This window comes from Ursus americanus, chromosome 33, assembly GCF_024610735.1.
Source record: "Ursus americanus isolate L20-20 chromosome 33, mUrsAme1.1.p, whole genome shotgun sequence".
Taxonomy (NCBI): domain Eukaryota; kingdom Metazoa; phylum Chordata; class Mammalia; order Carnivora; family Ursidae; genus Ursus; species Ursus americanus.
Window position 1 is genome coordinate 4,327,497 of NC_142159.1, and position 13,594 is coordinate 4,341,090.

Sequence of the window (13,594 nt, forward strand, 5' to 3'; positions counted from 1 at the left end):
TACGACTCAGAAGAAATGAAAAAACCTAGATGGGAAGAACATGAGAAGACACCAAAAGACACTTGTTTGGCAAAAATTCTACAATTCAATGTTCTTCTCTACAGCTCAAAACAAAACCTTTGTTTTCTTACCTTTCCTTCCCTCCTTCCCAAACAGAAAACAAAAACAAAGACTAAAAATATTGCCACCGATGCCAAACAAGTAACAAGTTTGTTTACAATATACAATATCATCCACCAAGTCCCCCCCCCCTTTTTTTGAGACTGGTAAACATTTCAAAACCATAGGGACAAAATGGATTATGTGCCTGCCTAAAGCTGAAGGGAAAGACAGGAGGACTGATAATGAATAGGAATGCTTTTCTTTTTTTTTTTTTTAATTAAAGTATAGTTGACACACAATGTTATATTAAATAGTTTCAGGAGCACAATATAGTGATATATGTTATACATTATGCTATGCTCACCAGAAGTGTTGCTACCACATGTCACTAGTATGACACTATTAAAATACCATTGACTATAGTCCCTATGCTGTACCTTTCATCCCCATGACTTATTCATTACTGGAAGCCTGTACCTCCCACTCCCCTTGACTGCTTTTTGCCCAACACCACTCCCTCTGACAACCATCAGTTCTCTGTAGTTATGGGTCTGGTTCTCCTTTTTGCTTCTTCCTTTGTTTTATGAGATTCCACAGACAAGTGAAATCATTCTGTTGTTGTTTTTCTCTGACTTATTTCACTTAGCATAATACTATCTAGGGCCATCCATGTTGTCACAAACAGCAAGATCTCATTCTTTTCTATGGCTGAGTAATATTCCACTGTGTATATATACCACATTTTCTTTATCCACTCATCTAGCGATGGACATTAAGGTTGCTCCATATCTTGGCTACTATAAATAATGGCGCAATAAACAAGGGTGCATATTATCTTCTCAAATTAGTGTTTTCATTTTCTCTGGGTAAAGACCCGGTAGTGGAATTACTGGATCACATGGTATTTCTATTTTTAATTTTTTGAGGAACCTCTATGCAGATGCTTTCCCGTGGCTATACCAATTTACATTCCCAACAATGCACAAGGGGTCCTTTTTCTCCATATCCTCACCAAAGCTCGCTTCTTGTGTTCTTCAACCATTCTGACAGATGTGAGGTGGTATCTCCTTGTGATCTTGACTTCTATCTCCCTGATGACTACCGATGTTGCACATCTTTTCATGGGTCTGGTTAGGCATTTGGATGTCTTCTTTGGAAAAATGTATGTTCAGGTCCTCTGTTTTTAATCGAATTATCTGGTTCTTTTTCATGCTGTTGTGTAAGTTCATTACATATTCGAGATATTAACCCTTTCATCAGGTTTATCATTTACAAATATCTTCTCCCATTCACTAGGTTGCCTTTTCATTTTGTTGGTTTCCTTCACTGTGCAAAAGCTTTTTATTTTGGTGTATTTTATTTTTGCTTTTATTTCCCTTGCCTGAAGAGACACGTCTAGAAAAATGCTGCTAAGGTCAAAGTCAAAGAGATTACTGTTTATATTATCTTCTAGGAGTTTTATGGTTTCAAGTCTCACATTTAATGCATTTTGAAATTATTTTTTGTGTATGATGTAAGAAAGTGGTCCAGTTGCATTTTTTGTATGTTGCTGTCCAGTTTTCCTACCACTTATTGAAGAGACTGTTTTATCCCTTCTTGCCTCCTTTGTCGTAGATTAATTGACCACATAAGCATGGGCTTATTTCTGGGCTCTCTGTTCTGCTCCACTGATCTATGTGTCTATCTCTGTGCCAGTACCATACTTTTTTATTAAAGCTTTGTAGTAGATCTGGGTACAGGACTTCTTTCTCAGGTGATGAAAATGTTCTAAAACTGACTGTGGTTGCACAACTATGAAAATATTAAAAACTATTGAATTGTGTGGCTGCTCAGCAATGTGCAAGCAGGCAACACTAACAATGCTCTCAATTAAATGACAGGGTAAGACTCCAGAACACCTGTTTGGCCTATAATCTTACCAACTGGGTGACAAAAATTTATAAGTAACACTTAGTTTGGTAATAATATAATGGTTTTACTAAATGTGTTTGAGTGCTTCTTGTCCAACCTGTACATTTACAAATGAGAAATTAGTATAAGCAGTTACAAATTCAGCGATGAAATTAATGTCCTATTAGGCATCCTTCAAGTTTCATAAAGATTTAACTGAATTTAAAAGCCAACCCAATTTAATTTTTAAGAGTCTGTAATAACTATTGTGCATATGCAGGGATTTTCTCAATACTATGAAACCAAAAGTAAAAATTTTTTAAATAAACAAGGCAGATACTGATTTAAGACAAGAAATACCAGTTCATTTTTGTCAAAATAGTCTCATGAGTTCCACCCATTAACTTCAAAACATGTAACTATTACATACATAAACTTATAAAATAAATGTTATAACTTTAAGAAGTATGACAGCACATTAGTTAAGAGCCTAGGCTCCAATCTCAGATCACCTGAGTCTGAATCCAAATCTGGCCACTTACCAGCTATGCAACTTTTAGCCTTAAATTTCCTCATCCGTAACATATCAAAATAATGATACCTACTTCCCAGGATTGTCAGGATGATTAAATGAAAGTACTAAGCATGGTGCTTAGCAAACTGTAAATACACAATAAATGCAACCTATTATTATCACACTACTAAAAGATATCTTCCCTTGCTTTAAAAATCAGCGTTCACTACAACATTTCATTTGTAAAAATGTATCCACTGTTTAAAATAAAAGGAAAGTTTCAGGCAAATGACTCAGCCCCCTGTATTCCAAAAATTAAGCACTGGAGATAAAGTACATTTTTAGTTATAAAACAAAATACTCAAGTTCCCTAACCCTAGAAGGAGGGAAAAAAAAATCCAAATATAGTGTTAACTGGTAAGCATTATCACCCACACCCACCTGAAAAAAAAATTACAATTAGAAATGTATTGGATCCTAGATCAATAAATTTTTTTAAAGATTCTATTTATTGGGGAGCCTGGATGGCTCAGCTGGTTAACCATCTGCCTTCCGCTCAGGTCATGATCCCAGGGTCCTGGGATGGAGCCTCGCATGGCATCGCATCACATCTAGCTCCTTGCTCAGCAGGGAGCCTGCTTCTCCCTCTCCCTCTGCCTGCTGCTCCCCCTGCTTGTGCGTTCTTGTTCTCAGTCAAATAAATAAGGAGAGACTGAAAACTGTCAAATGTGCTTCATTTTCTTCTTTCCTAAAACAATCTTTTCACGACTGGTTCCTTTTTCATTTTAGTAGCAGCCCCAACACTCTAGAAGTAAAACAAGAACTCTCAAAATTAGGGGGTTTTCCCCATTCCCTTCAACTGATCAATAGTAAGAACCTTCATTTCTCTTTCTAAAACATCTTAGTGTTTCAGATAAATCTCTACGAGGATGAGCCAACCTATACAAGAAGTCAGGAACTGTTCCTTAATTTAAGATCTGAAGGATGACTAAGAATTAAAACAGGTGAAAAGGTGGAAGAGAAGATTAAAGAAAAGAACAGCAAACATAAAGGCTCTTAGCAGGAGCAAGAATGGAAAATTCAAGAAACAGAAAGGCTAGGTGCATTAGAATTCTGTGAGTAAAGCAGGCCAGACTGTAAGATAAAGCTAATGCCAACTCAGGGGCCAAACACCACAGGACATTCTTCATAGACGGGGTGACCATGTATTATTACACTTAGCCAAAGGCACCTCTGTTAATGCCTATCATATCCATTTAATTATTAATGTGTTCCCTTCACTCTCAAAACTGTCTCAGTTCTCAGTTTGTTCACCCTAAGTATTAGTAATGTTTAGATAATGGTCTTTACCCTAGGAAAAAACACTGGAAACGATGTCAGGAAACAATTCCTCTGGCTATGGAATAAAAGTAATTTCTCACTCCTACCCAAAGTTCTAATCATAAAATTCTCTTATTATTTTCTACCTACTGGTAATAACGTCTACCTAATAAAATCCCACTGCTTCTTCAAAGTGTAGCTCTTCAAGGAGGCCTTGCCTGATACCCATTTAGAACTCATGACCCCTTCTCTGTACCACTTAGATTTCATTTCATTTACAGTCACTTGAGGCACATTCAACTTATGTATATGTCAGTATCACTTTCTAGATAAATCTTTTTTCATCCTGGGATACCAACAGGCCCTAACATATTGTACTGCATTATTGTAATGCATTAGCTCTATCTTTTATATTAACCAAATGCCATAATTTTGCATTTCTCAATATGTTATGTAAAACCTGCAAGATACATTACAATATGAAGACTTCTGTGATCAAATAAATGTGGGAAATACAAATCTCTTTTTTCAGTGATTAACATTAGCATCAAAGGTTTGTATGTTTCTACAAACTTTAACACAAGGTCATTTTTTAATTTAGAAATATACTCCAAAATAACATTTTTTAGGTTTTCTTTAAATAATCTTGCCATTTGGGGTGCCTGGGTGGCTCAGTCAGTTAAGCATCTCTTTTTTTTTTTTTTTTAAGATTTTATTTATTTGACAGAGGGAGAGAGAGAGACAGCCAGTGAGAGAGGGAACACAAGCAGGGGGAGTGGGAGAGGAAGAAGCAGGCTCCCAGAGGAGGAGCCTGATGCGGGGCTCGATCCCAGGACTCTGGGATCATGCCCTGAGCCAAAGGCAGATGCTCAACGACTGAGCCACCCAGGTGCCCCAGCATCTGACTCTTGATTTCAGCTCAGGTCATGATCTTGGAGTCATGAGATCGAGTCTACGACAGGCTTTGCACTGGGGAAGGAGGCTGCTTAGGATTCTCTCTCTCTCTCTCTCCCTCTGCCCCTTCTATGCTCAAGTAAATAAATAAATCTTTAAAAAAAATAATAATCTTGCCATTTGACCATCTGTGGTTTTCATACCTATTGTATAAACACGGACTTTTCCACTTGATAATTTAACAAATAAATAAAACAGAATGTAACTATTTAACATGCTAAAGAATATTTCTCTCAAATCATCAGCTAAATTTAATAAAGAAAGATTAAAGACAGTAAATACTTGGTTCCTAACACTCTCCTTCTTCTAAACATCTCCTGCCACTAGTGCGTCACAGCAATCTTTCCATTAAATATCAATTGTTCTCAACTCAAAATTCAGATGTCCATTAATAGTCAATTGAAGTTGGGAGGCAAGATCGAGTATTTACCATTTAATTACCATTAAAGTGTTAATATTACCACTATTACACCTTGTTCTGAAAGTACTAGTCAGTGCAGCATGAAAAAAGAAATGTGAAGTGTAAAACAGCAAAAAGAGAACAAAGTTATTTACAGCTAATACGTTTGTCTACTTGAAAAGTACAAGGTAGTAGACTGAAGAAGTTTTAGGAATTAGAATACAATTCAATAGAGTAACTTTTTTTTTTTTTTTAAGATTTTATTTATTTATTCGACAGAGATAGAGACAGCCAGCGAGAGAGGGAACACCAGCAGGGGGAGTGGGAGAGGAAGAAGCAGGCTCATAGCGGAAGAGCCTGATGTGGGGCTCGATCCCAGAACGCCGGGATCACGCCCTGAGCCGAAGGCAGACGCTTAACCGCTGTGCCACCCAGGCGCCCCTCAATAGAGTAACTTTTAAAAAGATTTATTTATTTATTTATTTGAGAGAGAGAGAAAGTATGAGCGCACACAAGTGGGGGGAGTGCAGAGGGAGACAGAGAATTCACAAGCAGACTTCCCACTGAGCGCAGGGCCCCATCTGGGGCTTGATGCCAGTATCCTGAGATCATGACCTGAGCCAAAACCAAGAGTTGGCCACCTAACTGACTGGGCCACCCAGGTGCCTCTCAACAGAGTAACTCTTTACAAACTGAACAAATCAAAGATATCAATAGCATTCCTGTGTAACAGCAATAACTAGTTAAACTATAATGGGAGGAAAAAAGACCCAATTTACAATAACAACTACATACAAAATATTCTGAATATAAAAATAAGAAATATATAAAATTATCTATGGGGCGCCTGGGTAGCGCAGTCGTTAAGCATCTGCCTTCGGCTCAGGGCGTGATCCTGGCGTTCCGGGATCGAGTCCCACATTGGGCTCCTGGGCTGGGAGCCTGCTTCTTCCTCTCCCTCTCCCCTGCTGTGTTCCCTCTCTCGCTGGCTGTCTCTCTGTCATATAAATAAATAAAATCTTAAAAAAAAAAAATATATATATATATATATAATTATCTAAAAACTTACAAAATTTTTCAGACAATAAACAGGCGATATACCATTTTTACAAAAGAAAAAAACCAATACTATGAAGAATATAATTTCCTCACATAAGAGGGAAGGCAGGGTGAGACAGAAGTAACTAGATAAAACAATTATCAAGGACAACTGGGAAAAAAAGGTAAAAAGAGTATCAGAGGAAGTACTGAATTATAATATTAACAAGGAGAAAAATATGCCCTACCTTATAATAAAGGTACAATAATTCAAGAATGTGGTATGGGCATGACAATTACTAAACAGATTAATGGAACAGAATAGAAAACACAAACTCCAAAGTATACTTAAGAATTAGAATATGACCAGTAATCATTTAAGATGAGAAAATATGGATCACCACCTCACACTTTACACCAAAAAAATTCCAAATAGATTAAAAACAAATTGAAAAAACAGAAATATTGGAAGATAGGAAAGTCTTATAACTAGAAACAGAAACAAGTTCTCATGAGAAAGTTTAATGAACTTGATCACATTTAAAATAAAAACTGGAAAACCTTAAAGACAATCTGGGGTAAAAGTATGAATTAATAACATCACAATGTCAATATTCTACTTATAAAGCAGCCTTAGAATCCACTAAAGAATAGCAACCCAGCTCTTTCCACCATCTTTCCATGCCGCCATAATGTTGTGCATGAATGTCCTGACAGATGCTCTCAAGTGAATTAACAATGCTGAAAAGAGGGGCACCTGGGTGGCTCAGTAGATTAAATGTTAAGTGTCCGACCCTTGATTTCGGCTCAGGTCATGATCTCAGGGTCGTGAGACAGAGCCCTCTGTGGGCAAGGGGCCTCCTTAAGATTCTCTTCCTCCACCCACCCCATACCCCAGCCCCCCACTTGGGCACATATGCACGCTCTTTCTCTTAAAAAAACAAAACAAAACAACAACAACCAAAACCAATCCTGAAAAAAGAGGCAAACACCAGGTTCTTATTAGGTCATACTCCAAAGTCAATCTCCGGTTTCTAACTGTGATGATGAAGCATAGTTAACACTGGCACATTTGAAATCATTGATGATCACAGAGCTGCGAAAATTGTTGTGAACCTCATGGGCAGGTTAAAAAAGTGTGGAGTGATCAACTCCAGATTTGAAGGACAACTCAAAGACCTAGAAAATTCGCAGAATAATCTACTCCCATCCCACCAGTTTGGTTTCACTGTACTGACAACCTCAGCTGGCATCATGGACCTTGAAGAAGCAAGATGAAAACAAAGGAGGGAGATCCTAGGACTCTTTTTCTAGGGATATAATACAGGCCTGCAAATAAAATGCCTCTATGGAAAAAAAAAATAGCATCCCAATAAAAAAATGACTGAAGACCAGAAATAAGCAAGAAACACTCAATCTCACCTGAAAAAATTAAAATGAGATACCATTTTCTCTCAGATTATCAAAAATACAAGCAAATGGATAGACAGAGATAGAAATTCCCCTTTTTTTTTAAACCTAAATATATCAAGGAAATTTCTCAGTAAACAGACCTATCTAGGGGCACCTGGGTGACTCAGTCAGTTAAGGGTTTGCCTTCGGCTCAGGTCATGACCCAGCGTCCTGGGATCGAGCCCCACATCTGGCTCCCTGCTCATTGGGGAGCCTGCTTATCCCTCTCCCTCTGCCTGCCACTCCTCCTGCTTGTGCTCTCTCTCAAATAAATAAATAAAAATCTTTTAAAAAATAAATACATACATACATAAAATCTTAAAAAAAAAAAAAAAAACCCAGAGATCTATCTAATTCATTCTATTTAGTGGCCACATAATCTTTTATTATATTATACTGATGGACATTTAGGTTGTTTCCAGCCTCTTTTTCAATACAATATTATTTATAGTTGTCATACTTGTACATATAAACTAGCTTACATACGTGAACGTATATATGTTCGTGTGTGTGTGTGTGTGTACATATATAAATATATACATATAAAAAATCAATTCTTAAAAGTGGAATCACAAGGTTAAAGGGCATAGGCGAGGAAGTTCTTTTCTGCCACGGGTCCTGTCCCCGTGCTTTAACAAAAACACCTTTTTGCATAGAAAAAAAGGGGGGGACATAGGTGAATATACATTTTTGATAGATGTTACTAAATTGCCCACCAAAGCATTCCACCAATAGATATAGAAACCAATAGGGGAAATTCCTGTTTCTTTAGCACTTCTCCATGACTTGGCATGAAGTTTTTTTCATCTTCCTCAATTTGGTAAGGAAAAAATGTTACCTCTTTGCTTCAATTTGCATTTTATTGTGTTATTTTCCATTTAATCATTTCCATTTTCATTTTTTAAATTTTAAATAAGAATCTTTCTGAACAGTTATTAACCATTTGTGATTCTTATTTCTATCAACTGCCTGATTATGGAATTTTTTAGGAGACCTTGAGGCAGAGGTTCCTAAACCATTACAGTTAGTGGTTAACACTTAGCAGGAACCTCACTCCATGCCTGGCACTTTTTTCCAAGCGCTTTACATGACTTAATTCAATTTAGCCTCCCCAAAATCTCATCAAATAAGCACTGTTAACACCTCTATTTTATAGATGAAGAAATGCAGTTCTGAGAGTTTAAGGAAACATACACACACATATATATACACACACAGAGTTCTGAAAAAGGATCCCCAGAAAAAAGTCCAAACATCTAAAATCTGGCTCTACCTTCCTCAACTGCTTCATCCTTTCCTGCCTTTATATTCCCGTTGCCTCCCCATCCCCAAAGCAAATGCTCTAGTTATTACAAATGACCACTAGCTTACCTCGTCTTTCAGGTAGTTTCATGCCTCTGAACCATTATACACAGTGCTTCAGCTTTTCCAGTCCTATCAGTAAACACTTATTCAGTTTTCATGATTGAACTAAAGTTACAACTCGTTAATGATGCCATATCTCACACAACTCACGCTACACCCAACTTTCTGAACAAGGTAGAATTCACAACTCTCTTTCATAGCACTACTATAGCAGATCTGTCCATAATAGCATGTATAAAAAATTCACTCTAAAGTTGGGGATGCTATAAGGAATCAAGTTCCCATACACATTTCTGAAGCTACATCATGAAATGTCCCATTCTTGTTGTAGATCAATCTGCTAATAACAGGGATTATACAAACGTGGAGTTTTAACCTCATTTTGGAGACTATCTAAAACAGAACCCAATTTTAAAAATGCTGTTTTTATACAAAAGCCTTTACAATTACACAAAAATTAAAAATATCTAGTTTCCTTCAACCTAAATCAAGACTCTATAAAGACTTAGAGATTCCACATTCAAAGAAGGAAACAGGTTAAAGTATATCCTAGTCTAGAGAGATTTCTGTCTGTTGGATACTGTTGTAAGCCTAGCACTTACAACAATGCCTAGTATAAAACAGATGCTTAATAAACGTTTGCTGAATAAAGGAATTATTTTTATTAGTTAATAAGTAATTTAAAGGGGGAGCCTGGGTGGCTCAGTTGGTTAAGCGACTGCCTTTAGCACACATCCTGATCTCAGGATTCTGAGATGGAGCCTCACATGGGGCTTCCTGCTCAGAGGCGAGTCTCTCCCTTCTCCCTCTCCCTCTGCCCCTCCCCCCAACTTGTGCACGCTCTCTTTCTCTGTCTCAAATAAATAAAATCTTTAAGAAAAATAAAAGTAATTTAAAGCTTCTTTTATAATAAAAACTTGAACACGCAAAGAGTGTAACTTTAAAAATTACAAGAACAGACGCGCCTCGGTGGCTCAGTCAGTTGAGTGTCCAACCCTTGGTGTTGGATCATGTCGTGATCACGATCCTGGGATCTGGCCCGCATCGGGCTCTGCGCTCAGCACAGAGTCTGCTTGTCCCTCTCCCTCCCCCTGTGCGTGCACATGCTCTCTCACTTGCTATCAAATAAGATTTTTAAAATAAAAATTACAAGAGTCTAAAAGATTAAGCAGAAACTTCAAAATGCTTTTTATGCTTGAAACAGACCGCTCAAAATTAAATGCCTAATCTCTTTCCTTCAACCCCAAATGGTAATGCTCGTCTTTCCCTACTGTTATTCCAATTTAAACATCCCTTACTTATACTTTCAAATTTGTTCATACCAATGATCTTTATAAGCATTTTATCAAGTTAGAAAATGTAACAAATCTGTTATGGAAAAAACATTTATAAAGGCAGTACTCACTTTGAACTGCAGCGCAGAACCATGAAAAAGACCTTGCAAGCTGAAACTGAGCAATCTCATTAATCAAAGGGAAAAAAAAATCACAATTGTTCTGTGAACTTTAAAATTTCTGTCATAACATTTAAAAACATTTAAGACTTTTAAACTGTCAATTATAAATGCATAGGAAAATGGTAACTATTGTGTGATTAATATTTACTATTTTATAATTTAAAACAGAAGAAACACTGAAAATCAGAGTGTTCTATTTCTTCAAAAAGAAAAAAAACTTACCAAGAGTAGGCAGTTCTTGCCTTCTCATTTTCCTCATATAACTTATGACACAGAATAAGCATGTTTTCTATGCCTTGGCAAACTCTCTTCATCTGTTTGAAGTCTGGTTCAGCTTCCCGTATTTTACCCTTTGTCCTTTCAGTCTTATCAAATATTTCCAAGAATTCCTTTAATGTGGAATTTTTGCTGGAGTCACTTCCTCTGGGACATCTTCATCCTTTCTATCACAATGACTTTCCTCATTCATGTTGATAAATTCACCCTTACTATAAGTTCCTTGGGCTTCATATGGATATTGTTCCCTTTACAACCACTGTATCTTTCATCACATTAAGTTATTGATGGGCTTGCATTCCAAAACACACCTATCCCACATTAAATTGTTGATGATTATAATTACTTGCTCAATTAATATTTGGAATCTGGGTGTGAAGTTCACACATCATTCCGATTTGCTCTAGCAGCTTAATCCATGCTGATTCTGAAAAGAAACCATTCTTCACTAGCAATAAAAAGTTCTCCGGTCTTTTTGTACTTAGTTTTCTTTCATGCAGCAAATAACTTGAACACTAATGAATGTGAGCCAAACTGAGTTCCTATTACAATTTAAACTTGATGATGTTAAAGCGGTTTTACCTTGTTTTTTATATTCTTCCAACTTTTTCAATATAGTTCATACTATACCTTCATACAGGCCTAGCTCTTATCCTATCTTCACTTACCTGTCATTGTTTTCAAATAATCTGACATCCAAATTTTCAAATCTAGTGGTATCACTTTTCATTTCTTAGCCATACTTCGATCTTTGTTGGTCAACTCTCCCCTTTGATTACCCAGTTACATAAAATGCCACAAAAATTTAGAAGACAAGGAAGCAACACAACTACATCCTTTGCTGTCTATGCAAGAACTGAATAACAGACACACAGTGACCAATCCCCAACAGGCTTTGAGAGAAGTAACATGACTAGTCATTGATCATAATGGACATCTATTAATTACCTACTGACTTGTGAACTGAAGAGCTAGCATAGTTTATACACTACATGATAACTGAGAGTTCACGTACCATGGTAAATGACATCTGAGATTTGTTAGGGGATTGGTAGTATTTAACAAAACTGCGGCAACAGAACTTCAGGCAAAGTGAGGACCGACTAAACAAATAAAAAAGTAGTTAGATGTGGAAAATATGTGCTGTCAAATATGTGACAGGTCTCAAAAAAGACTGTAAACATCAGTATTTTCCCATTCTAGTCACTGATCTGCTACTAATTTACTAACAGACCTTAAGCAAGAAACTTAACTCCTTGGGGGTGTAAATTCTTCAACCCATATAATTAATGATATTGGTCTACAAAATCCTAAAAGTTCTCTCCAAACTTTGAAACCTGATGCTCACAATTCACCTCAAGTGAGGCATAAACTAAGAACTCAAATTGGTGTAATGGAGAATGAAAACTTGATAATACAATAAAAGTAGATCTCATTCTCTCTCCATAACGGCATTTCCTAACTAACTGATTTTTTAAGACATTAACAACTCTTCCTTTAAAATGGAATCATATCAGGGGCACCTAAGTTGCTCAGTCGGTTAAGGGTCTGACTCTTGGCTTTGGCTCAGGTCATGATCTCATGAGTCTCGGGATCAAGCCCTGCATTGGGCTCCCCACTCAGGGGGGAGTCTGCTTGAAGATTCTCTCCTGCTGCTCCTTCCCCAACTTGAATGTGCTCATGCTCGAGCTCTCTCTCTAAAAAAATAAATCTTTTTAAGATAAATAAATAAAAATTTAGAAAGGAATCATATCCATCTACTTTTAACATTTTTATTCATTGCAAAATTTATGTAGTTAATTAAAGTAATTATTCCCACTGAAATTACTTTGACATGAACTAAAAATTAAATAGGCTTGACGTCTCCATCAAAACAAGATTATCAACTTACAGTAGGTATACCTAGCATTTCTGACTCATATCTCATGTCCTGTCAGCATGCTTTATTAGTAATGTTACCTTTTTTTTTTTAAGATCTTATTTATTTATTTGACAGAGGGAGTACAAGCGGGGGAGCGGCAGCCAGAGGGAGAGGGAAAAGCAGAGCCCCTGATGCAGGGCTCAAACCCAGGACCCTGGAATCATGACCTGCACCGAAGGCAGATGCTTAACCGACTGAGCCACCCAGGCACTCCGGTTTAGTGTTTCTTAAATGCTGTGCAGAATAAAAACCAAACTTCTAAATAAAAGCAGTTGAGGTAAGCTGGATTTTACAAATTCATAATTCTTTAAAATGAACCAACTGAATTAATTACAAGTTCAGAAATATACTGAACTCAGCCATTGGAAATGTTTTATTAGGGCACCTGGATGGCTTAGCCGGTTAAGCATCTGCCTTCACCTCAGGTCATGATCCCAGGGTCCTGGGATCGAGTCCCACATTGGGCTCCCTGTTTAGTGGAAAGCCTGCTTCTCCCTCTCCCTCTGCCTGCTGCTCCCCCTGCTTGTGCGTTCTCTCCCTCTCGCTCTCTCAAATAAATAAATAAAACCTTTAAGATTTAAAAAAAAAAAAAAAAGAAAGAAATGTTTTATTAAGTGGGACACCTGGGTGGTTCAGTCAGTTAAGTGTCCAACTCTTGATTTCAGCTCAGTTTATGATCTCGGGGTTATGAAATCAAGCCCCACGTCAGACACCATGCTGGGTGTGGAACCTGCTTAGGATTCTCTCTCTCTCCCTCTCCCTCTGCCACTCCCTACCTTTCTTAAAAAAAAAAAAAAAAAAAAAAAAAGTATTATTAGGAGTGCCTGGCTCCCTCAGTCAGTAGAGCACGTGACTCCTGATCTCAGGGTTGTGAGTTCAAGCCCCATGTTGGGTGTAGAGCTTACT

The 13,594-nt window shown here is 37.2% G+C and overlaps 1 protein-coding gene across 7 annotated transcripts in view; it reads right to left on the minus strand.

Moving 5' to 3' along the window:
* The window catches only part of ZMYM4 (zinc finger MYM-type containing 4), a 134,720-nt gene that overhangs the window by 78,564 nt on the left and 42,562 nt on the right, over positions 1-13,594 (minus strand). Inside the window, exon 1 of one of the 7 annotated variants that reach the window (XM_045782570.2) lies at positions 1,115-5,405. The exons of 5 other annotated variants lie outside the window; for them this stretch is intronic. In XM_045782570.2, the coding sequence (XP_045638526.1) occupies positions 1,115-1,225 (111 nt within the window). In that variant the 5' untranslated portion in view covers positions 1,226-5,405. Of the gene's footprint in view, positions 1-1,114; positions 5,406-13,594 lie in introns of those variants that run through there. One more of the 7 variants, XM_045782571.2, reaches the window with a different exon arrangement.